The 27,706-nt window shown below is 31.0% G+C and overlaps 1 protein-coding gene across 1 annotated transcript in view; it reads right to left on the bottom strand.

Moving 5' to 3' along the window:
• LOC136989828 (F-actin-capping protein subunit alpha-like) overlaps positions 1-27,706 on the bottom strand; it is a 48,242-nt gene that overhangs the window by 11,286 nt on the left and 9,250 nt on the right. Inside the window, exons 3-6 of the mRNA XM_067288113.1 lie at positions 18,713-18,764; positions 18,575-18,638; positions 18,219-18,505; positions 18,067-18,151 (exon numbers count right to left, since the gene is read on the bottom strand). Coding sequence (XP_067144214.1) covers positions 18,067-18,151; positions 18,219-18,505; positions 18,575-18,638; positions 18,713-18,764 — 488 coding nt within the window. The remainder of the gene's footprint in view (positions 1-18,066; positions 18,152-18,218; positions 18,506-18,574; positions 18,639-18,712; positions 18,765-27,706) is intronic.

The raw sequence follows: 27,706 nt of genomic DNA, 5'->3' as shown, positions 1-27,706 counted from the left end.
TTTGTGGTCGTTGTGTGGGATCTGTGCCTGTATATTTAGTGAGTGTTTCCTGAAATATATGTGAGAGCGTATTAACTAAATCCATGTCTATGTTATCAGTGATTGACGAGGAAGTGTCTGTAGTATCATTAGTGGTAATTGTTGTATGTGTGTTATTATCAATGCTTGTTGCTGGATTATCCTGACAGGTTACGTAATTTTCATTAATGTTAGATGTTTCTGTCTGTTGATGTATTTGATCAGCAACCTGTTGTTTGATAAGTTCAAGTGTTGTTTGTGGAATAAGGTTGTTGTGTATAATTGTTCTTTTTTGATCAACAACCCTTTGTTCGGTGACAGTGAGATGAGGATACTGTTGTGTGAATCTATGGTGTAGTTGTTGTCTGTATGCTGTCATGTTTGTTTCGAGTTTTGTGATTGTGTAGTAAGTACGGATGATAAACTCGTTCATTTCTACTGTCCATTTCATCCGTTGGCGTGGTTTTCCAGCCTTTGTGGTCTGCGGATGCATTGCCACAGAAACACCAAGGCTGGGTTGGTTCCTCACATCTGTTGAGGGCATTGCAGTAGCCATGCTTGGGCCGGTGCTGCTTTTGCCACCGGTAACCAAGGGAGACTGTGGCCTATTTTTCGAACGTGAGCCTCTGCCTAACCCACGAACGCGGACCTTGATAACCCGGGCAACGTCCGAGCCGGAATCACATTTAGATCTAGTTATTACCATAATAAATATCTCCACAGAATGTGGGTGTGGTCACTCTTAGCTTCATTCCTCTCCATAGACCTTACTGGCATGGGTGTCCCTACCAGGAGCTTGTGCTCCAGCCTGCATTGCCCTGTGGATCAGAAAAATTACTGGGCTCTCCCACCACGACCAGGTGGTGACCATGGGAGAGTTTATTATTATTATGTTGGGTTAAGTGAGATATACTCGGTTAACACCGGTGGCTGTGTACTATGCCGGACCAAAGTCAAGGCATAGTAACCAAAACAGAAATTAAAGAAGTGTATCAGTGTGTGTGTCTGTATTCAGGAATTTTCTCACAATATGACATGTATTCAATATAGTGGCCTTCTGTAGTGTGATATATGTGTTTCTATTCAATTCTAATATGCCCAGGCTTTTGTGTAGTGTGTGTGGTATGACACCTGTAGAAGAGAGAACAACAGGTACAATAAGCACCCTATCCATCCTCCACAGATGCCCGGTGTTGCTTGGGCAAAAGTAACGATAGCAAAGACTAAGATTATTACGTTATAGTCACAGAAGAAAAAGAGTAATTTTATCAACAAACTAAATATTTTTAAATAAAGGTCGAATTTGAAAATCAAATATTCTAATATTGTTCGATTTTCACGACGTGTTCTGATTATATCGTTCGATTTTCATCGAATGTTCTAAAGAAGAAAAGTCGAGAAAAACCGAATTAATCTGTTTAAATTTGAAAATCGAATATGTTCTAATATATTACTTTTTTTTTTCCCCTCCAGCGCCCGTAAATCTTGCACGTCACCTTCTCTTGTTCTCCATTGTTACTTAACACTTCTATTGATACTTAACACTTCCATTGTTGATGGAAGTGTTAAGCCTTAATCCTGTCCCTCTCCCCGTGGGGAGAAATTTCGAAAAATCCCTTCTTAGTGTGCGTTTTTGTGACGTACCGTAACTGCGTACCAAATTTCAACTTTCTACTCTTAACCGTTTAGGCTCTTAACATTTCCATTGTTACGTAACACTTCCATTGTTGACACTTCCATTATTACTTCATACTTCCATTGTTGCTTCACACTTCCATTGTTACTTAACACTTCCATTGTTGATGGAAGTGTTCAGACTTAATCCTGTCCCTCTCCCCCGTGGGAGGAATTTTGAAAAATCCCTTCTTAGTGTGCGTTTTTGTGACGTACCGTAACTGCGTACCAAATTTCAACTTTCAACTCCTAACCGTTTAGGCACGTCTCGATAATGTATATAGAAGCTTTAATCCTGTCCCTCTCCCCCGTGGAGAAGAATTTCGAAAAATCCCTTCTTAGTGTGCGTTTTTGTGATGTACCCTAACTGTGTACCAAATTTCAACTTTCAACTCCTAACCGTTTGGGCTCTGCGCTGATTATTATTATTATTATTATTATTATTATTATTATCAACTCGTCTCGATTATATATATAGATTAAGCTTAAATGTTCTTATGATCAGTACCAACATGTAATAAAATGAGAAAAAAGTTTCTAGAGTATATTGACTCGTAACATCAGAAGAAACACATACACACACACACTGGGAAGATTATAGGAGCCAGTAATTTTTAATTTATTTGGTTTTTTTTTAGCACTTCTCCCCACCTTCACAGATCCTCAAAGTTTGAATCTTAACTTCAAATAAAAACATCTATATATTTACATTAAGCACTCTGAAAAAAATTAGAGATCTTGATGTAAACATATGAATGTTCTTATTAAAACTTAATATTTGAACTTTGTGAGGGGGGCGTGTTCTTCCGTCGAGGCTGCTGGCGTTTTTTCTTGTGCTCCTGTTCGCTCATACTAAGCCTAAGAAACAAACGTTTTTGACTTTTTATTTCGTTAAAAGTTTAAATTTGTGGTTTACTAACATAAAGTACTTCAATAATAACATTATTAATAAATATGCAACGTTCTCCACCTAAGAGAGGAAGACCTCCACTAAATCGTGCCAAATCGGATACCAAGAAGAACCAACCTCATTTGTCAAACCCTAGGACGATAATGGACTTTAATTTCAATTCTGGAAAAAACCTTCATGAAGAACTTAGTGATGAAACGAATCCCAACTTAAATCCATCGCAGATAAGTGCAAACAGCATTTCAGGTGAGTCAACTAAGTCTGACCAACATTTTCCTACTAAATCTGACAACCTTCCAGACACCTCTACTTCAGAGTTATGGAATAAAATCTCGGACTTGATTAATACTGCTAATGACAAACTTTTTAGACAAATGGTTACGATAAAACAAGATCTAGAAATTATTCACGAAAACATCCGGGAAACGAGGGATCACCAGGTAAAAATGGAGGAACAAATAATTGACTTAAAACAACAAGTAGAAAAGTTACAAACTGACAAGGATTGCATTCAATTCAAATTGGACTCGTTAATTAATGAACATCGCTATAATAATATTATCATGTATAATTATCCAAATCAAAAAACCACCTCAAGAGCAGAAATACATAATTTTGTTACTTCTCTTTTAAATCTACAAAATATAGCTCAAGAGGATATACTAGAGATAGTACAACTGTCTAAAACGCCTAATATAACAATAAGAATCACTCTCAGTAATAAACAAATTAGAGATCGAATTTTTACTACTATTATACGGAAAAAACAACAAAATTTGTTAGAAGAATGGAATAATTTACAAATTTCTCCGGATTTAACTACCAATTCAAGAGCTAGACGGAAATTCTTACTACCAACTTTTTACGAACTACGTAAACAATATCCTCAGGTTAAACTGCGTAACGATATCTTAATAATCAACCACGAAAAGCTAACCTATAGTTTAACCACTGGAAAACTGGTACAAGCAGACACCTTTCTTCCTTCGTCAAGAACAGATATAACTAAATGACAAACTAACAAACATGACGATTTTCAAGTCCGTAAATCTTTTTCTAATAACCAATGCCTTATTGTTATTAATTGGAATAGTCAGGGCCTCAAATATAAAATTCCTCAACTTGATGTCTTTACTAAATATGAACCAGATATCTTGGCTATCACTGAAACCTGGATAACTTCAGAACTGGTTTACAAGTCGAATTTTTTCGAGAAATTTATAATCGAATCAGTAATGGCAAACAAACAAACTGGCCCAGGCCGTCCAAGTGGAGGCCTTTGCTTATTATTAAAAAAAGGTGTCGGTAAAATACTACAAACAAAAAAATCTAAGAATTTCATTTTGCTTCTCATCCAAATCAATAAACCTATTCTTGCAAATATCAAAAATAATCTAATAACTTTAATACTTGCTTATATTCCACCAGATGATATATCAACTTTGAATGAAATATCTAAACACATCGAGACTTGGCATTATATGACTCCTTACTCCATAATACTGGGCGACTTTAATGCAAGAATAGCCAATAGAATGGACTCCAAATATAAAGGTACTAACCCTTTAATACAAAATATTCGCTACTCGAAAGATAAATGCCTAAACAAACTGGGGCAAAAATTAATAGAAATAATAACGAATCTTAAAATGTATATAATCAACGGTCGCATTGAAACTGATACACCAGCAGAATTCACCTGTTTAACACACACAGGAAAATCAACTATTGACCTCACGATCTGTTCTGAATTATTACTAGATTGCTGCATGGACTTTAACGTTATCGACTTTGATATTTCTGATCATTTCCCCACAATGGTAAAATTTCTATTATTCTCGACAAAAAACTCTGACAAATTAACAGTCAAAAAACAACGAGCACAATATAAATCTCACAGATATTCCAAAGAAATTGAAAACCGTTTTGGCGACATCCCGATTGCAAAAGAGAACAATAGCGAAGAAATATACAGGTTAATGATTGATATAATGAATGATTATATTGTTCTAAATAATGGTAAAAGAAAATCTAATAACGGATTTGGACAAGGCTGGTTCGACTTTGACTGCTATAAAAAGAAAATGGAAAAAAAGACTAAATTAAAAATATTCAGATTAAACTCTAATGACATCAACTTCAACAACTATAAAGACGTTAAACGAACTTATAATAACTTAATTAAGACAAAAAAGAAAAATTACTTCAAGAAGCTTGAATTAAACTTAATTAAATATAATAAGGACAACAAATTATTTTGGAATACAGTAAGAAGATACCGATTCAAACCTAGCATAAGCGAAAATTCACTAATCATCGACTTCGATACTTGGAAAAACTTCTACCAACGCTTCTCAATAATTCATCTGGACTCACCAACAATATTAAATACACAGGCATACAACGAACACCTGGATGTTGACTTTTCACTTGATGATCTAAATGAAGCAATTCAAAAAATAAAAATCAATTCAACCCCAGGTCATGATAACATTCCCAATAAATTCCTAAAAATGCTACCTAATAGTTCCAGATTAAAACTACTTAATATCTTTAATATTATGTATAAAGCAACCTCCTTTCCTGACTCTTGGAACACTGTTATTCTCACTATGATATACAAAAGGGGCGACAAGTCTTCCCCTAACAACTATAGACCTATAGCACTGCTATCTACAATAAGAAAATGCTTTACTTCAATGTTAACAACCAAATTTCAACAATGGACCAAAGTCAACGACTTAGAAGCCAAATTCCAATACGCCTTCTCTAAAAATAAAGGTACTGAATCTGCTATTTTCATTCTACTAATGATAATTCAGCTTTATCTTACAAAAAAACACAGGAAAGTTTATGCTGCATTCATCGATATAAAAAAGGCCTTCGACTCAGTCTATACTCCATTACTAATAAATAACTTAAAAGCTTGTGGTGCTAGCAATAAATTTACAGCTACCATAAATAAGCTTTACTCAAATTACTCTGTTAAAATTAAACAAGGCAATACGATTTCTCCTCCATTGATTCTTTCCCGTGGAGTGCTCCAGGGTGACCCCTTGTCACCCTACCTATTCAATTTTTATTTATTGGGCATTGACCATCTTTTTAATAATTCTTCCGAAGGCATTGATATAAATAATCGAATATTTCATTATATCCTCTTCGCCGACGATCTAGTCATATTAGCCCCAAATAAAATATCACTTCAACGCAAGATTAATCAACTCAACTGTTATCTTAACTCAATCTACTTGGAAATAAACCCAACTAAAACTAATATAGTAATTTTTCGTAAGAACAATAAATTATCTAATAAAGAGACACAAATTTATCATGAAAATACTCCACTGCAAATAGTCAACGAAGTTACTTACCTAGGAGTCGTATTTAACTGGAACCTGACTTTCAAAACTCAAATTTCAAAATTAAGCATCAAAGTTAAACATGCAATTGATAATCTATTATTTCTATGTGCAACAATGAAAACATCAAATTTGAATATCCATCTCAAACTCTACAACACCATTGTAAATCCTATCATTTATTACGCAAGCCCAATATGGGGACTGGATTATCTATATAACCTTGAAACTCTACATATCTACTTCCTTCGAAAGTTATTTCATCTTGAAAACACAATACCTGGATATGCCATCCGACACGAGACTAGTCGTACTTGGGTTTTTCCCCATATATTAAAACGAATTATAAAATTTTACTACAGACTTAAATACAAAAGTGATGACAATACCGATTTTTTATATCAAGAAATGATAAAGCAGAGCAATAACGAGAAAAACAACCACCTTTGGCAGTATAAATTTCGAAGATTATTAAACTCTTTTGGTATATCAGAATTACTGTTCACCGACACGATTCAAGACTGGAAATTCGCCTATACTCTCCTACTAAATTCGGCTGTATCCCAATCAATTAATAAAGACCAGCTCTCCTTAAATCAAAGCAACTACCATCCTTGGTATATTAACATACTCAATATTCCCTCTTTTCAACCCTATATGTGGCAACCAATTGACCTAAACGTAAAACGTCTAATAATGCAGCTACGTCTCAATAAATACTCTCTTTTTGTTAATAGAACATATATAAATTTTTCGACCAATTACTGCCAATTATGCCAATCTGATGGCTTTTCTATGATCCACCTACTCCAAAACTGTAAAGCACTAACTAAATTGCGTGAACAATATGACATAATAAGAATATGCAACGTTGGATCACTTCTTGACTTTAAAATTAACCTAAACTTCATCAGCAGAAATGACGCCTATAAAATTTATAACTACTTTGCAAAAATCACTGAAAAAATTCCCGATAATAACTAATTATTTGTTGTTGTTTATTTAGGCAAATTCTTTATAACAATACAACCCAAAGGTAAAAACAGTGCCTTGTAATAAATTATGTTAATTAATAATTGTTACAAAAGTATGTTTTATGTAATTTTATCATGTAAATTAATTCTTTGTGTAATACTTGTATTTGTACCACCCCCTTAGAGGGAAATTTTCCCTTTGCAAATAAATGATGATGATATTTGAACTTTGTTGGTCTATTGATGGGACAGAAAAGTCCTGAAAAAACTAACTTAGTAAAAAGCACTGACTCTTATAATCTTAGTGTTTGTGTTTCTCCTTAGGGAAAAAACCATGTTGAAACTTTCTCATTTTTAGGCATTTGTTAAGTTAAAGTAACCATAGCTCTTAGTTTTCATAGTAAGATACAGTTTCTTGCAAGTTTCTACTAACACTCATAGTAACTCAAAGTTTCTACAGAAAAACACATTCCTCATATTGTATTAATTAAAATTTGATAAAGAATGAACTTCACACTTTTTAATTATTCACATAAATATTGAGTTATAACAACACACTTTGAAACTGAATCCTATTCGGTTATTTGAATAAATGTACAAAATTAAACAAAATACTTTGTAAATATTAATCTAGATAGAAAATATAAGACAAATTAACAAATGCATAACAACAATATTCAAATACTAAAATTTACACCTTCCTCTCACTTTCCAGCATTCATTGATTAAAAATGAATGTTTTAGACTACCTTTAGTGGCCTGCATCAGGTTAAACAGAATTCTATAGCAAAATCTATAGCGGGTTCAAAGTTTAGAATAATTCTGTTTTTATTTGACATAATTGTCTTTCAACAGTATTCATCACTAACTTTAGTTTTATATCATTCAATATACAGTCAAACCTGTTTTTATGCGCTCTTTTTATGTGCGATTTTTATTTGTGCGATTTTTTTAATGCAAATTTTTAATTTGTGCGGTATAGTTGGCGACTAGTCTCATGCGATTCGTCGTGTCTCACGTTGACTTATTATAGCTAAATAAACTTATTATAGCATAAATGCACTTATTATAGTAATATTATTGCATGAATATGCGAAAAATGAAATAATTTACTTTTTAAGTCAACAAAACTCCACCTGGACAAAAATATGTAAAACAGACGATAGACGAGACGATGCAGTCAAGTGCTGACATCTGTTGTCAATAAATTCTATTTCGTACGGTTTTGAGTTATTTTCTATGTGAGACTTTTTTTTATGCGGTCCCTGTTGACCGCATAAAAAAATATTTTTTTAATTGTGTTGCGAAAACTATTATTTACAGCCATTCGTGAAGTTTCGTGAGATTTTTTTTAATGCGTTTTTTTTAATGCGGTCCCTATCCCCCGCATAAAAACAGGTTTGACTGTAATTTTATTTCATATGCAAAAACATGAAAAAAACTTAACATTCTCCTCACAAGCTTCTCACATTTACAGCATGTTTCTTTTTGAAAACACAAGTGTGAGAATTTTTGGATCATTATTCATGCATGTGACATGTTATCTCATTAAAAAATAAAATTTTGATTGATTTTGTTCTTATTTTTTAATGAGATAACATGTCACATGCATGAATAATGATCCAAAATTCTCATACTTGTGTGATGAAAAAAGTTTTTATTTATCTTTATATATATATATATATATATATATAATATTTTTTAAAGAGAGATAACTGTATGATACATAATTGATAATTATAATTATTTCAATGTATACTACTTGAAAAATCATATCTTCAAAGATTGAAAGGTTTTATTTTATATTTGTACCTACAGTAGGTGAAAGTACTGAAAACAAAATAATTTAGATTGAAGGTTTTAGAATTAAATTATTAAATTTCTATTAAATTCTAATATCTTAATATTTTAAAATTAATATAATAATTAATAATATACAATTAGACTGCCATCATATACTATCTTTAGTCTAAATTTCATTGTTTTCAATGGTTAAAGTCTTGCATAATAACAGCCCAAAAGAAATCCAGCATCTAGATATTGGTTTCAGTAGATCTAATACACCTTTATACTACTACTAACCAATTCAAATTCCTTTTGACAATTTAAAGTGATTTAATTAACAGTCCATTGAAGATTTAAGCATCTTTTTGGAATCAAATTGCATTTTACAGTTGAATGTAAATTTAAATATACAGTTTGTATACTTGAAACTAAGAGGGGCATTCAAACAAACAAAAAAAAAAAATAATAAGTTTTTCTTCGATGCATGCAACAGTCAGGAAAACTGCTTCAACAGTTATAAACCTCAAGATATGTGAAACTAATTCTGGTCAACTGGTACCATGCATACCATGCAACAATTAGTAATCAGGATGGAGGAAACAATAGTTCATTAAAGTGTAAATCAATGTATAGTTTATTTATAGCTTTTGAAAATAATGCTCTCAAGCAAAAAAATGTAAATATGTTTTCATGTAAAAAGAATCTGAAGATGTAATAGTTTGAAACTAGCAGTTTTCAATGAAAAAGTGACTAGAAGTTGACGATAACAAAACTGTAGACTAGAAGCTCTCAACAAACATACTCATTGGCTTGTCTTCTTCAAAACTTCAGGTCTAGTTTGTAGTGAAAAACTATCTATGGGTACGTTCCAGTATGCATCTGTCTCAGCCAAAACCAACGCACCAGTGAACAGTTTAATAAGCTTTTATTGGAATGTCTGGCAATCTAACAAACAAGATGGCAGAAGCAGACAGTACAATATTGTTATATGCAGACTTATTTTGTCAAAATAACTTCCAGTTATTACAGATGAGTAGTAAAAATAGTGTTAATAATATATAACCTCAGAGGTGGGAGGTAGCCAAATTGATTCATCAGAGCTCACCATATCCACAGCCTAATGAGTGCAATGTGCATCATTTGCTATACAGGTACTCCTCACTTTACGACCTATCTGCTTAACGACCACTCGCACTTACAACCAATCAAATTTTGACCTGCAATTCAGGGAATCTCCTTTCTCAGCTTGAGCTTAAGCATACTACAATAGGCTTGCGTGTACTATAATAGGCTAATAGCATACTACAGTAGTCTTTTTATGAATAAATTTTAAGTTTGTTGCATAATTTGTATAATTTTACAACAATCCTATATTCCCGGCACAAGCTCCTCGCTTATTGACCAATTCGCTTAACGACGTAGTCATCGGAACGGAACTCAGTGTAAAGTGAGTAGTACCTGTACTGATGAACTCATGAATTCATTGGTGAATATTAGAACATATTTTAGTACATCATGGTTCATTGATGCACAGTTTGATGCATACTGGAATGTACCCTATGTAGGAATGTGATCTGAATGGACAACTGAGCCGAGTCAAACTGGTCAGAAAAACATATTCTGCATCCCTATTTTTTCAGAAATATTGTAATTCAGAGACTGATACACTTCTTTAATCAAAAACTTCTGTAGTTGTATTTCCTTCTACTAATGGTAGCAATATCAAGGAGCATCTTACAGATGTAGAAGAAGATGCAGTCCAGTCAGTTTTTGGGTAAATCTGACCTGAACAAAATACATAAATATACTGTATAATATTCACGCTCTAATATTTACAGAATTTTCAATCTAAGAAAAATATGTTGAAGGTATACATACTACATAAAGAATTACTGTTAAAGCTTACAATCAAATTAGCATTTAATTAGAGATGTCAATGATTTTATTTTTCTTAAGACAATGTTACAAAATATACTATTACTACATTTAAAATATTTAAATTGCATATAAATTTTTTTTACTTTCCCAATTCTGTTATATACAAGAGAGAAGATATGGCAATTGGTCAAAAAATAACCCCCAAAGATTTTTACATTTTTGGACCTTGAAACATCGAGAAATGCAAAAATATTTGGAGTTTCTTTCTGTATTATGGATGTTAGTGTGTGAGTGTGGGGCATGATTTTGTTCACCCTGTTTGTAGCTTAATAAATCCTGTGCTTTTGTTGAAATTTTCTGAAATTTTGCAGGGAAATTTGTGTATTAGGAGGATTGACACTATTAAATTTTGGCAGTTAAAGATCAGTGGGATGGGAGATAAAGGGGGTCATGTGTCACATCTCAAGTAGGGTTGGACTTAATGACAATTTCAGTCGTTATTAGCATTTACAATTTTTTATAACATTCATCTCTACTCTCAAAATTAACATATTTTTGCCATTTTATAATAATTAAAAATATAAAAATGTTTAATAATAAAATATCATAACAGATAATGCCATACATGCAGTTTTAAATGCTGCCAAGAAAGTTAAGCAATTCATTGTTGGATTTTTAATATACAGAGTGATTACAAAAGAATACACCTACTTTGAAAGACTATATCTCTGCAACCAAAGAACTTACATTGCCATTCCACAAATCATTGTGTAGGAAATGTTCTAATATCTCATTTGTTTGTGGAGAGATGTCACTATAAGTGCCCTTAATCAATCTACGAGTGTGTTGTCAGTTTGCACCAAAATGGCAACCACACAACAGAAGGCATTTTGTTATTAATTTTGCTAAAAGTGAATTGGTTATGACTGCTCAACATGAGTTTCGTCATAAATACGGAATTAAATCTCCTGATATGTAGAGTATCCTACCTGGTTTTGTCAGTGAAAAAGGATGCATTTGCAAAAGCAAAAATTTGGACAGCTGACTGTGTCTGAAGAGAATATGCAATGGATTCAGCAAGCATTTGCTCGCAATCCAAGAAAATCAACTCTACGAGCTAGCCGGAAACTGCAAATTCCTCAAACAATGGTGTTGAAAGTGTTGAGAAAGTAATTGCGTTTCAAACCATACAGATTACAGCTGTTACAGGCTCTTATTGAAGGTGATAAAGAAAAGAGAATTGCTTTTTGTGAGTTTGTTCTTAATCAGATTGAGGAAGATAATTTCTTTTTGTCTATTCTTGTTTTTAGCAATGAAGCAACTTCTCATACCAACATTCAAGTTAACTGTCACAATGGATTTGAGTCTAGAGAATTCTTTTGAAATCATCAAATATGAGCATGATTCTCCCAAGGTTAATGTGTTTTGTGCTGTATCCAAAGACAAAGTTTTTGCCCATTCTTTTTTCATGAGGCTAGTGAAATTTCTCACATGAGTATGCTCATCAATTGGTTGTTCCTACAGCTATAAAAAACTGCGGATTTCATTTTTCAACATGACAAGGCATCACCCCATTGGCATTTACCTCTTCACAGATACTTGAATGAAACATTACTGCAATGATGGATTAGTCACAGAGCAGTTTGTGACCAGGCTTTTCATCACTGGGTCCCAAGAAGCCCTGATGTAACCCCTAATTTTTTTTATTAAGTTACATAAAGAATCAAGTGTTTGTTCCTCCACTGCCGGCTAACATTGGTAAACTCAACAAGAATAACTGCAGCCATCCAAACCATAACACCAAACATACTGCAAACAGTGTAGAATAAGTTTCATTACTGATTAGATATTGTTCATGTTTCTAAAGTGGCCACATTGAACATTTATGAAGTTATGGTAACTAAATAAAACTTTACAATGTGATGTTTGAAGTGATTGGTCAACCAAATGTGTAAGTTTTGTCAGTTTGTAAATATAGACTTTCAGAGTTGGGGTATTCTTTTGTAATCATCCTGTATATTTGAGAAGTTTAGATAAGTAGAATTAGTGATAAACAAATTAGTATTGTTTAGAAATTATGAATATACATGATTTTATGTTATATTCCAAACTGAATAACCTACTTATTTTCTTATGCTTTAAATTAGAAATTTTTGGAAAAACTACAATTAACGAAAACTGTATATGTCCATTAAATTAATGTGATTAAGTTTTGTTCTTATATTAACATTCCAGACTTACATAAATTATCATTATTGGCAAAGATTATATTGTATATTTTTAGCTTTAAAAATTCTTTTATTCCAAATTACCAATTAGTGACTGTAAGTTTCCAAAAAAAAATGAATGTATTCCCTGACTTTACACCAATTATGAGTTTTGAATCACATATGGTGATGTAGATTTCCTCACTTGTGGTTAAATTATGCAGGAGTACTACCATGGTTTTATAATTATTTACCATTTGGCAGTAATTCTCCATGTCCTTGAAATAAATTTATTAAAAATTCTTTCAATATCTATCCAGTTATGATATGTAATTGTGTAATCATATATATATGTATAGTACATATACAGTAAAGCCTCATTTATGTAGCCATCTTCAGCATATACAATTTCTGGCCAGATAAGCAAGATCACCTAGGTGGAAGTATGAAAAAATTGACATATAGAACTGCAATTAGAGAACTGTACCAAATCCTGCTATAAGTTTGATGCAATTATAAAAGCAAAAATAAATAATTCCCATATTATTATAAGATTCGAAACATTATCCAACAATCATCTTGAATACCCTCCTCTAATAACAACATCATAAAGTATTTCCTTTTATCCAATTTGTTTACCTTTGGAATTTTGAATAACTTTGAAATAATTATTGTCAAGAAGAGGTATACAGTGTCAAATTCATAACAATAGGGTCCCAAGATCAACAAACATCTCTGATTAGGATCAAATTCAGCATTTAATTCTTAATTCAATGTTAAACCTTTCTTGTGATTGAGACAATCTCTAATTACACTTAGAACAAGTGAAGGTTCAATCGGATCAGGAAGAAGATTAATCAAGATCAACTAGAATGTTCAATCAAAAGACCAAATCTATAAAAATCTGTGTTTAAGGACACAGGGTGCTTTTTTCATCACTGTTAATGAAAGCTGTGTGTGTTTCTGAGCAGTTCTACCTGACTTGCTGTGTGTCTGTGTATTTTCCATTCTATTGTGTTCATTACAACTACCTACTCCTTTTGCAACTACCAACTTCTATCATGAATGATAAATCAGCCTTCAACCTGAGCTCATGCACCCACATTCATGACCTTTCTGCTCATGCCATCCAGCTACAGCTTCTTACAGCCTGAAATTTAAATTAAATATATTTTGTTTCAATATCAGGCTGTGATCAGAAGTCTCATGACCTCACATTCTTTGCAAATCAGAAATACAAACTCTCAAATAGCATAATGTGTTAACATTAAATAAAAGAGTATTGAAATACATGATACATGTACAGTATAGTGAAATCAGGCAACAAGATTCATTTAAGTGCAGTTTAGTATCCATAGACAGAATCAATGTTTACAAAATGGTAGTAAATGTTTTGATTTAAATACTACCTCTGTGATCAAAAAGTATCAGAAATGGTTCAATAAAATCCAAGATTTGAATTTATTCATCAAAATTTATTTCATCCCAATCAAAGTAATCTCCTCCCACTGCAATGCACTTACACCAACATTTTCTGATCCTCGAAACATGCTTTAATGATGTTTTTGTGAAAACCCTTCATTACTTGCAGCAAATTTTGTTTTATGGCATCAATCAACTCAAAACAGTGAACACAAAGAGGAAATTTTAGTCGATTAGTGACCACATGGTGCTATATCAGGTGAATACGAAGCTTGCAGAGCTGTATTTTTTGGTCAAAATTTCACAAACAACAAGAGCATTGTAATCAGGTGCATTATTGTGGTGTAAAATCCACAAATTTTCTCACCACAAATCAAATCATTTTCTACAAATTCCTTCAAACAAATGACACAAAATGCTCAAATAATAATGTTTCTTGATAGTTTAGTCAGATGGAAGGAATTCATCATGCACAATACTATGACAATCGAAAACAATCAACATGATCTTGATGTTTGACTGACTTTGAGTGATCTTTTTGGTCTTGTTTAACCTTTTGAGTGCCATTCACTTGATTGTTGAGCTGTTTTGACATGAAAAGCGTAGATCCATGTTTCATTATTCTTAATGTATTTTAAGAATGATTTTCCTTGAGAAAGCATTTAAACAACAATCATTGAGTACCAAATTTCTGACTTGAGTAGCATGTTGTTCATCAGTTGAAGTGGCTAGTCTACCAGAGCATGGTTAATATTCAACATGTTCTCTGCCTTCCTTGAACACCTTGTACCACTTGAAAACTCTTGTTTTTTATACTCTATCACATCAAAGGCTTTTCTCAACATTTCCAACAATATTTTTGTAGCAGTAATTCCATTGCAAAAACAAAATTTAATATATGTTCTTTGCTCAATTACATTTGACATTTTGAAAAATCACCAGCACAAAAATTTTTTACTCACAAAACAAATGTTTATTTGCAAACAAAAACAACAAACAACGACATATGGATTGCTGTTAGATGTCAATGAAAGTCATATCAAAACCATGAAAAAGCAATGACGATGCCGTTTTGCACATGCATAGTGTGCAAAAGGGTGTTGCACAAAATGCATGTGGCATAGTTTGCACATAGTGTTAGTGAATAGCAATTAGCTATTAGTAAGTTAATTTTGAGTCTGTAAACACTCAAAAATTTTTCCAATATAAATTAATGATAATCACTTCTTTACTTTATGCCAATTTGGCTTACAAAAGGTTTTACAGGAACAGTCTTTAGAACTTAAAAGGTTTCACATCTATTTATGTGATTATGTGAGTATGTACTGTACATATCCTAGTTCTATTGACAATTAAAAACATTTGTTCTGAAAGAAAATCCAAGAATTTAAGATACAATGCTGTTCTAACTTAGCAAAAGTTAAAAGATGTTTTAATTTTCTAAGTTTATGTTTTGATATTAACAGTTATATTATAAGTGCAATCCTAGAAATGACTGTGATCTTAAATTATTATTACAAGGACAGATAATTAGAAAATAGAGTGGTACCTCATACTTAAAACAACTCTAACTTCGAATGCTAAATTCAATAAAAATTTGTCTCAGTTTGAACTGCATAGGCAGTGGGAAAATGAGCTTGAAGCATAAACACAATCTGTTATACACTCAGTTGTCTCTTGCTCTCACTCTTACATTACACTTGTAAGTTTTCAGTGCTTGATTACTGTGTGTTGTTAATTGATTTTTAACAATTTCTTCCTCTTCTTTTTCTCCTCCAATTTCTTTGTTGACAGCTTTTGAGCACCTCCTATGTTTTGCATTTTTTAGTTCAAAATTTCTCATATTTAGTTCAGAACGGAACTTTTTAAAACACATTTGACATGTTCAAAGTCTAGAAGCATGTTTCCCATATACATTACAATTTTTGTTTTATTACTGTTTGTATAGCATTATATCATTTCTAAAACTCAGAAAGCATATGTCTGATATGCTTTTTATCCCACAAGATTACAACTTAATTTTATTCAAACAAAATGTGAAAAAAAACTTTAAAATAAGCTTCTAAACAAAGAATACAATCTCACATTAGCAATAATGTCTTAAATTTCACATCTATATTAAGTAATCAGCTGTCAAAAATATGCAGAAACTGCCTGTTCAACCCAATATAACCTTTATTTATTAACCATGGCATTGTGAAATTGTGTGGAGGCAACAAAGTCAAAGAGGAAGATTGTAATATTGATAATTGAGGTGATAAAAGTTGTACACTTGTGGCAGATCTGGCAACTATTTTAAGATGCTGAAGTTAACACCGTGCGACCAGTTAATGCAATTTTCATTTTATTATACAGTATTTAAATATATTATTTATTGTTTTCATGTTTTAACTTAGTATTAGGGCATTTGATTGTGTGTTTGCAGTTTTAAGTTTATTGAAATGGGTATTGTTTAGAGTGTAGTAATGGATTAATTAGCTTTCTATTATTTCTAATAGAAAAAATTGATTTGGACTTCAAATTATTTGGAGTTCGAATGGCCTCCTGGAATGAATTAAATTTGAAGTATGAGGTATTTTTCAAATCTCGGCCAAATAGTTGATAATCAATATACATTATAAAAGTAAGTGTACAATGTGCGTGCCGCTAAAACTCAAAAACGAGTCCCAGTACGATCAAGGGTTATATGGTGGTACCCCTCTATCCCCCATCCATGAAGAAGGTTCCCGTTTTTACCTGAAGGGTGTGCTGTTGAAGATATAAGGGCTAGAAATTTTGCCCTCTAGAAATTTCTGAAGGGCGAAACTTCCAGCAGATGGTGCCACATACAATTTCATTTATAATCTTATAATATAATCGAGATGGGTTGATGATGATGATGACGATGATAATAATAATAATAAGCGCAGAGCACAAACGGTTAGAAGTAAGAAGTTGAAATTTGGTACACAATTAGGGTACATACACTAAGAAAGGGTTTTCCGAAATTACCCTTGCGGAAGAGAGGGACAGGATTTAGGCTTACCGTGAAGAACTCAGCTTCCTATTATACTATTTTAGATGCAATTTTTTATTTTTAACTGCGGTTTAGTAGGGTACCACATTTTTTGATTCCTATACAAGGAGATGGTAATTGCCTGTTTTTGAGCATAGTGTACGTTGAATACAGTCTCAGATCATATAAGAGTAAGGAATAGGATCGTTTCGTATGTGACTGATGAGTGGCAGGAATTTGGAACATTTACAGCAGCATCTAACAAGTAATCCTTACAAAACTGTGGAGGAGTATAAAAATGAGATGGGACGATTGAACACTTATGGTCCACTGTTGAATTATATGCACGTCGGAATTATTTGTGTGTAAATTTGAAATTTACATAGTACATAAATTAGATAGCTGTTTTGGAAAGGAAACTTCAAAGGTGGTCAGACTAAGATTTAATGGATATAATGGTCATTTTGAAGTATTACTACCTGAACAGGAAGTGGATGTGGGGATGAAATAAGTGTATTCCTTAACAATGAAAGTGTTACCAATGGGACTGTTAAGAGAAAGTGACATGCAAGATTTACAGGTGCAGATGCGGTTTATTGTGTTTTTGTGGGAAATCAAACATATTTTTAGATCCACCTAAAATTCTCTAATTAGTCTGGAAACAGGTGGAACCTAATTCTTGCATTCTGTAAAAATGGGTAAGATTGGCTATAATGTAATAATCTTCGCTATTGTTACTTTTTGCCCGAGCAACGCTGGGCTTATCTGCTAGTTCAAAATAACTTCTGAAAATTTAAATTTTACTATAATTTGATAATATATAACTATAAATATAACAAACCTGCACTCTTACTAATCCATTAATATCTGCTACTCCTAATCCAGAAGGAATTGTTATAGTCCAAATGGATCGCCAACGTCCATTCCTGTAATTTGACAGAAATGAAATAAAACAAACAAAACATTTATATTTTAAAATAGTAATTCATTTACCAAAAATTCTTTGGTTGAAACTGATGATCTTCAATACATGCAATGAGAACAATATCTCCGTGTTGAATGGTACCAAACACAGAACAAGTGCCATGTTTATAATGATCTTGGGTATATGTTATCCATAAAGATTCTAATGCTGAACGCCATGGTTCTATATACATATCACTCTCCATAGGATGGACATCAGACACTTCTTTTCGCAAATGATCATATTTAAATGCTTTTCCACTCCTTGGATCATAAAAATAACCTTTATCTAATTCATTATATTCAGTAAGCAATACCTATACAATACACAGAAATTTTAAATAAAAAATTTACAAATGTAATATTTAATTTGAATTTATAAATACTTTGTGTTGTAGGCCTTCGATTCTAATAGGAATTAGTTGCTCTTTGTTATATTTTCCACAGGCTCTACAAGAGAAAATTTAACATTAGATTTGTTTAAGACATCAATTAGCAGAAAAGGTATATTATAGTACACTTACTCAATAGCTTCTTCCTTTAATAACATATCATTATTGAGCAGGACCCGAATATCTAAATATAAGAAACAATTTTTGTACACATTTTACCAAAAATCAATATATAGTAATGCTTGTATTTTACATAAAGACAAATCCATCTCAAGTCAAGTGATTTTCTATATGAAAATCAATAGCTTTAGAATAAGATATTACTTTTAACATAAGTTTAGTATATCAGTTCTACACAAAAAATTTTAAACAAATGGACAAGCATAGTCTAAAAGAAGTAAAATAGTCAGAGGTAAATGCTTTAATATAAATAAGTTTAAAAAAATTTTTTAATTTAGTAAATAAAATTATTAATATAGAAATTTTAATTATAAATATCTTTGGTTTGAAAATTGTTTTTATATGTTGAAATTGCATCCTGTCACATATTATTAAAAATGTAATCAATAGAGGAAAAGATTGAAATTCCTGACCTAAATCTCAAAGCAAATATGCACTGTTCATAAATTCTCAGTACATCTGAAAATCAATAACTTCAGAGATTTTTTTTTATAGAAAAGTTCAACATAAATGATAATGCAATAGTTATTTATAAACTAGCTCTCTACATAATAGAATCTGTGTGAATTTCAGAAGATTCAAAAATTAACATCTTGATAAATTAAACTTGCAATATATATATATATATATATATATTTTGCAAGTTTAATTTATCAAGATGTTAATTTTTGAATATATATATTAAAATATTTTAATATAATATGTATACATTCAGGATTATACCAAGAACTCTGATTCTGTTTCATCACTTTTAACCTGCAAGGCATGATAAATCTATACAATTAGCAGTTATGAAATTTAACACATTATTGCTAATATGAGATTGTATTCTTTGTTTAGATGTTTATTTTAAATTTTTTTCTTCATATTTGTTTGAATAAAATCAAGATGAAATGTTTTCAATAATGAAGGAAATAATTATCTTCTCATACCAAATTCTTATTAGATAAAATTTTAGCAGCACCGTCTATTGGAATTAATAAAGTTTTAATGAGTAAAACACAAAAATAAATATAACATATCTTGCTAGTGCAATTATTCTTCAGGCAAAATGAAAACAAATTTTAGAACATTGATATAAGTTTTAACATTAACATTAATATGTTCTAATTAGAATGAATGTGTTTGATTTAAATAGTGTACTATCAAATTATTATTTAATCAATAGTCAAAACTAAAATTTAAAAATATTGATGGCTAAGATTTAATTTTTTAAATTATTAAATAGTGAAACCTATATTTCTGGAAGCTCTAGAGTGGGCCTATAATACTGCTCCAATAAAAAAAGGATTAAATATGTAAAAATTGTCAAAATAAATACATTATGATTCTGAAATTTTTTTTATTCATTTTTATACCAAGAACATTAGGTATGGCTCCTGATACTTTCAGGTAGGTAACTAGGGCTCTTATAGAAAACAGTCTGAGCACCCTTGCTCTATTATATGGCTTTGCAATTTTCTAGTTGTGGCCTAATATCATTTTATCATCATTGTTTTGGTGTTGTAAGGAAATTAAGTAAATGCCTGATTTTTCTATCATAGTAAATTTGTCTGTTGTTACATAGTATTCTGTGTAAAGTCGGCTGTGGTTTTATTGGAAGATTAAATCTTAATTTTTGAAATCTTTCGGTGATGTGCGAGGACACAGTCTCAAGATATGGGATGAAAAGGCTTATATAAATATGATCCTTTTTTTTTATTATGCATGAATAGAACCTGTCTTACACATTTTTGTCAAATTTAGCATGTGAAACTGTGAAGTGCTTGACATTAGAGTCATTCAAAGTATAAGGTATCATTGTATTTAGCCCCTTTGTTTTTTCTTCACTGTTTTTACCATCTTTTTGAATCAAACAGTCTATTGCAATTGATTCGTTGACCAGACCAGCTAAAAGTAAAAAAAAAAAAAAAAATAGAAATTTTGGTCCCATACATGCACTTTCACATTTTATTTTGCCTTTCATTTAAAAAGATTGGATTACTCCTGGTCTATACCCATGATAGTCAAAGTGCAGTTCTTACAAATCATTATTATAACGCCTGCATACTTACACAATTTCTTTTTATAAACTTGGTACATACTACTTATACATATGTAATATTTTTCGAAGTTTTCTTACTGGTTATAAAGTACAAGTAAAGTAACAGTGATAATTAGAGTATTTTAGTATATATTAGATTGGGGAAAAAGAAATCCATTATTTTGTTGCTAGATGGCTGTAGTGATATATATCTTGTAAAGTATTGATCAAACAAGTTCAAACTTGTGCTCATTGGAAAAGTGACATTCCGTAATAAAAAAAATTCTGTTACAGTTTTTTGATTGGTCGATTTAGTTGTTAGTTATAGGGTGTAAAAGATAGAAGTTACCAAAGAGAAAATTTGGTATGTTTCACAATTTTGCTTTGATAAAGGTGAAAATGCAAGCCAGGCGGCTGAAATTGTGAATGATGTTTATGGTCCTGATACTGTCACAGCCAATTATGCACAATTTTGGTTTCGTCAATTCTATTCTGGTAATTTCAATGTTAAAGATGCACCTCGTATAGGTAGGCCCATCATCAAAAATGTCGATAAAATCATGGAAATGATTGAAATGGGCCAGCATGTTAGCAGTTGTAGCATCGCCCAGGAGCTAAAGATTGACCACAAAACAGTTTTAAACTATCTGCATAAAGCTGGATTCAAAAAGAAGCTTGATGTTTGGTTGCCACATGAATTGACACAAAAAACATGATGGATCGAATTTCCATCTGCGAAGCCTTGGCCAAATGGAACGAAATCGACCCATTTCTTAAATGGATGGTGACTGGGGATGAGAAATGGGTCACATATGACAATATTGTGCGAAAACGAGCATGGTCAAAGCACAGTGAAGCGGCTCAAATGGTGGCCAAACCAGGAATAATGGCCAGGAAGGTTTTGTTGTGCATTTGGTGGGACTGTAAAGGAATCATCTACTATGAGCTGCTTCCATATGGTCAAACATTAAATTCGGACCTCTACTGTCAACAATTAAACCTTTGGAAGCTAGCGATTAACCAGAAGTGGCCAGAATTGGCCAACAGGAGAGGTGTTGTTTTACATCAGGACAACACCAGGCCACACACGTCTATAGTGACTCGCCAGAAACTCCGGGAGTTTGGTAGGGAAGTTTTGATGCATCCACCTTATAGTCTGGACCTGGCACCAAGCAATTACCATGTTTTTTATCATTGCAAAACTTCCTTAGTGATAAAAAATTGGCATCAAGAGAAGATTGTAAAAATCGCCTAGTTGAGTTTTTTGCCAATAGGGACCAGGGCTTCTATGAGAGGGGCATTCTGAAGTTACCTTTAAAATGGCAACAAATTATAAAACAAAACAGTGCATATTTGACCTAAATCGGACAATCCAAACCACATTAAATAAAGTCTTGAAATAAATGTAAAAATAATGGATTTCTTTTTCCCCAACCCAATATATATATATATATAATATAAATAACTGTTCTAAAAGAATAAGGGCTCTTGCATAATTTTGATTTTGTGACAAGGTTTGACCATACCTGGTATAAAGTGAAAACCTCTGAAGTCATTGATTTTTGGTCTTTTCCATAATAATTTTGGGTTTAAACCCAAACTATTTTATTGTTCTTTTTTTCTTTCCTTGAAATATTATAAATTTGGCATTGCAAGTTTTTAAGCCAAACAATCACTGGATTACATTGGGTTATTTTCCTGCAATTATAATTAATTAATTACTAAGTAATTTATTACTACAAGAAGGTATTAGGAACCATCTCTTATTAAATTTAATAATTAAAATTAAATTAATATTTATTAAATAAATAAGTAATCTGGTGGTTGTTTGGCTTTACAAATTTATCGGGTTTTGTGATGTTTGTTTATGCAGGTTTTTAGGTCTAGACCATTTGTTATTTAAAATTATTGAAGCATTGTTTGTTTCAAAGTGCAGACAATAAACAGCAACATATAAAACTATAGCAAATGCACTGTACAGTATACACCAGGGCTGGCTAAACCTTGTCATGACAGAAGTCATATATCACGTATCAAAAATATAAGGGCCTCATTCTTTATCACATTCTGTATTTTATATAAGTTATATACATACTGCATATAACTTATACAGGAGTTGTAATAAACGTCTAGAACTGCATGCAGCTTGTGTGCTGTAAATTGGTCACTGTAGCTACATACTGAAAATCTTTTGTAAAAAGTTTTGTATTCTTACTTGTCTACAGGGACTGACCTATCATCTTGGGCAAGGCAGTTACTTGCTGTCTCTTAAATATAGGCATGGTGTAATTTTAATCGAAAGATCTGATTTACTCTGTATATGAAGTAACATCATCCAAAAAACACAAACACAATAAATTTAAAAAAATTATTTATTTAGTAAAATAAACAATTGCTTATCAAAAATGTAAAAATAAAAAAAATGCAAACAATATAAAATACAGGTATCCCTTGTATAACATGGTAGTTATGTTCCAAAAAAGTGCCATGTTATGTGAATCTGTGCTATACGAACAAAGGACTAATGCAAAACGTAGGATTACATTCCAGATGTTAGCAAACGTATAACATATAAACATCTTCCGAAACCCAATTCATAGCAAAAGTATACTATTCTTTTTTGTAACTAAGAGGAAATATGTGTATTAAATTTAAAAGCAATCAATAATTAATTAACAATCATAATTAAAAGTACAGTATTATACATTAATATTAATTTTAGTTAAAAAAGGACATTGTCTTTTTACAAAATATTGTTGTCATTTCAGCTTTTTTGTTAATCTTGATCAGAAGTATCACCAACATTTTCATAGTTTCCATTTTTATCATAAAATATTTTTACGGATGATAAAATAAAAATAAAATGTTATTCATCGAAAATTTGTTCTATCGTGTCGCACTTGTTTGGTTGAGTACCAAGTGACTTTTTTCTTGAATTTGTGTTCAAATACCGAATTGTTCGAGTATCAAGATACTGCCGTATCTTGTTTGTCATTTTATGAATAATTGCTTACCTGTAGTTAAAAAACAAATTTGATAAACTTACTTAAAAATGTTTGAATAAACTTTACTAAATATGAAGATTAACCTATGAAAATAAAACACAGTGATAGTTTTAAGGGCTAAAGTTTGAAAGCAATGACAATGACACCAGGTTGATAGAAAGGTTAGTACAATTTTTTCTTCCTTGTCCTATTAGTTTTCATTAAAGTAAACCTGAGGAAAAGGTTTAATAACTTGAAAATTTCAATATTTTAAAATCCATGGGCAAATTTGAGACAAAAGCATGTGCTTACTTGAATAAAAAATATCAAATAACAAAGTTCACATTTAAAATTATGAAATTTTGTACGGAAGATTTCCAAAATCATGTTAGAATATACAACACAACTTCTAGTTACAAGATAAATTATAATTTTATATAATATGATAAATCTATAATAAACTTACAAAAATCCAAAACTGGAAGTCAAGTCGTATGAGGAATTTCCCCAATTTTCAAATTGGATTGGAATGAAACCATGTTGTAGAAGTACTGTGTTGTACGAGGGATACCTGTAGTTGTAATTTACTGTTGTAATTCTAAAATCATTATTTTCATAACAAAAATATTTTGGAATCTCGTAAATGAATTATGGATGTATATGCAAAAAAACAAAAATCAAATATTTTATTTATTTATTCATGTTGTTACTTTTATTACTGTGAATAAACTTAAATTTTTAAAAAATCTTTTCCTTTTATTGATAAAACATATGTATTAACATCAGCCATTCATTACATTTAAAAAAATAAAAGATTTGTACAAAATATTTACAATCTGTAACACTTCTTATCTTACTGAATCACAAAATTCACAGCTGTTTTTATCAAATTGTATATTTTTGTCTTCCTGATTGCAATGTTGACTACATATAATTGATTACGTAGCCAAATGTATTTTCAACTTCAATGTGCATATGCATACAAGGTTTATCTTGATCTCAAAAGCCATTAAGACACTTACAACGTGCCAAGATCAAATTAGATAAACCAAGTAAATGAAACATTGTTTTGTTCTAATGCTAAAACAGTTGACACTTTATTTAAGAAGATATTTTTCAATCTAATAACAACGGATATTTGTTAATTGTTTAAAATAAAAAAAAAATATACATGATAAATTAAGAGACAAAACATTGTTTATATATATATTTTTGATATGTAAATTAATAATATTCTACATATCATTTGTTTTATTTTTGTATTTTCAGATTTAAAAAAAAAATTAATATAAAAACAATTTTAAGTACAAAGTATAACAATTATTTTTATAAACTATATTCAAAATTATAATGCTTGTTGTTGCAAGTATTGTAAAAAATATAATTCATAATTGTCATTAGGGTAGATGTACCAGTTTTGGCCAGTGTACCAGTTCTGGCCAGAAAACAAATTTAACTTAAAAATATAATCACCACATATTCAAATCTGTCCAATGAAACAAACTTTTATTGTTAACTGTTCACACAGTTAACAATAAAAGTTTGTTTCATTTGTGATTATATTTTTAAGTTAAATTTGTTTTCTGGCCAGAACTGGTACTACACTGGCCAAAACTGGTACATCTACCCTATTACATAGTACAATTAAATTTTACATCAAAATCAATACTATTACATCAAGATAATCACATTAGCAAAATAATTTTAATGGAAAAAATTGTTGTAAAAAAACAATGTATACATGAATGAAAACAGCAAAAAAATGCTATATTTAATATTAAAAATCCTGTATAATAATTGGATAAAAATAACAAATTGGATATTGTTTTATGTTATTCCTTCCAGTTTATTTCATTCTCTTTATCTTTTTTTAGGTACATAATTAATATATAGCATATAATAGTAACCATAATAATATGAATAAATGTCAAGTAATATAAAAACTGCTCTTTGCTTTAGGCAAAAATCTGTTATCATCATCAGTAGAAGGAAGTTGTTTTGTAAGGTGTTAAAAATTATCAAATACATTACTAATTCCAGAATTGTTTTAATTATCCACTGAAATAATAGTGAATTTGTGCATTGGTATTTTTCTATTATACTTACTAGTTTATAAGTAGTAAGCATAACAGTATTAACATAACAGCTTGTATTTGCATAAAAACTTTACATTTTAAAAATGAAGCTATTGGCAGCTGATGGTCATAACTTGAAAGGAAGAAAGTAACAAAATAAAACTGTTGACTAACAAATATTATAATGATCAATATGAATGTCATACAAATTTTGGATATCTTTCATCCAGAAGAATTGGAAAATTGTTTTCTGTATAAATCTATGCAGAAGGTCTGCTAAGAAACAGCAATGTTTATATTAAACTCAAACTAACAATATGCACTAATGCCAAAGGCTTTTTTCACACATATATATATGCATGCATGTACTGTACATATTTATATAGGCACAGGTACAAGTATACTTTCATACATAATTTGCTATAAGTATGTTTATGGTAAATGTATTACATACTTAAGTGTGTATCACATATACAGTCAAACCTGTTTTTATGCGCTCTTTTTATGTGCGATTTTTATTTGTGCGATTTTTTTAATGCAAATTTTTAATTTGTGCGGTATAGTTGGCGACTAGTCTCGTGCGATTCGTCATGTCTTACGTTGACTTATTATAGCTAAATAAACTTATTATAGCATAAATGCACTTATTATAGTAATATTATTGCATGAATATGCGAAAAATGAAATAATTTACTTTTTAAGTCAACAAAACACCACCTGGACAAAAATATGTAAAACAGACGATAGACCAGACGATGCAGTCAAGTGCTGACATCTGTTGTCAATAAATTCTATTTCGTATGGTTTTGAGTTATTTTCTATGTGAGACTTTTTTTATGCGGTCCCTGTTGACCGCATAAAAAAATGTTTTTTAATTGTGTCGCGAAAACTATTATTTACAGCCATTCGTGAAGTTTCGTGAGATTTTTTTTTAATGCGTTTTTTTTAATGCGGTCCCTATCCCCCGCATAAAAACAGGTTTGACTGTACAGTTGAACCTGTCTATCTCATACATGTTTATTTCAAAATTTTCCCTACATTTTCAGTATAAATTGAATAATTTTCCATGTTTACCTCATATAATTTTCTCTCAAAACCTCTATAACTCAAATTATGGACTGAAGTGTCAATTACAATTTCAAAGCTCAGCAACTACATTTTAATAGTATAAATTGAGTTGAGAAACATCTCTTGCAGTATAATATAGTTGCAATTACCATTGCTTTTCTCTGATTGGCTACATGTTTGGCTTGCATCTTGTTGGTTTAACAAAGTCAGTCATAAGAAAATTATTGACAATATATTTCTGTTATAGTATGTCAAAAACATTTAATTTATACCTAATCCAGGTATGTACTTGTTATTATATTAATAAAATACCACACCTCTAATCAAACCAACTACTGTCTGTTATGTAAAAACCTTTATCTCTGAACACACAATATATGTTTTCAGATGTTATTGATGTTTGGCACATTGCTGACTTTTTGCCTGTTTGTCTTGTTTGGCAAAGAATTTGATTCTTCTCATGCTGATTCAGTTCACATGATTCATGGGCACTCTTTTTCAAGCGTTACTATGCCAAGGCTTGATTACAATAGAAAAGTAACTGTGTGGAACATATCATTACATTTTGAAACAAGAGATTTAGGGCTTGACAACACATGCTTGAATTATACTGTTATTGCATTTGGATGCAAATAACTCAAAAATTATTTCTTTTTTGACTGTGTCCCTATGTAGACTTTTGATCAGATCCACTAGAACAAAATATCAAAGATTAAGCTAAATCAACCAGGACCCACTTCCCATAAGGTTGGCATGGAATCCTTTATATAATTATTTTGAAAGAAGAGCTAAATTT

The sequence above is a fragment of the Centruroides vittatus genome, unplaced genomic scaffold, assembly GCF_030686945.1.
Source record: "Centruroides vittatus isolate TY-2023 unplaced genomic scaffold, ASM3068694v2 scaffold_769, whole genome shotgun sequence".
Lineage (NCBI taxonomy): Eukaryota > Metazoa > Arthropoda > Arachnida > Scorpiones > Buthidae > Centruroides > Centruroides vittatus.
The sequence above is the reverse complement of the archived record's forward strand: the minus strand, read 5'-3'. Positions and strand labels throughout refer to the sequence as shown.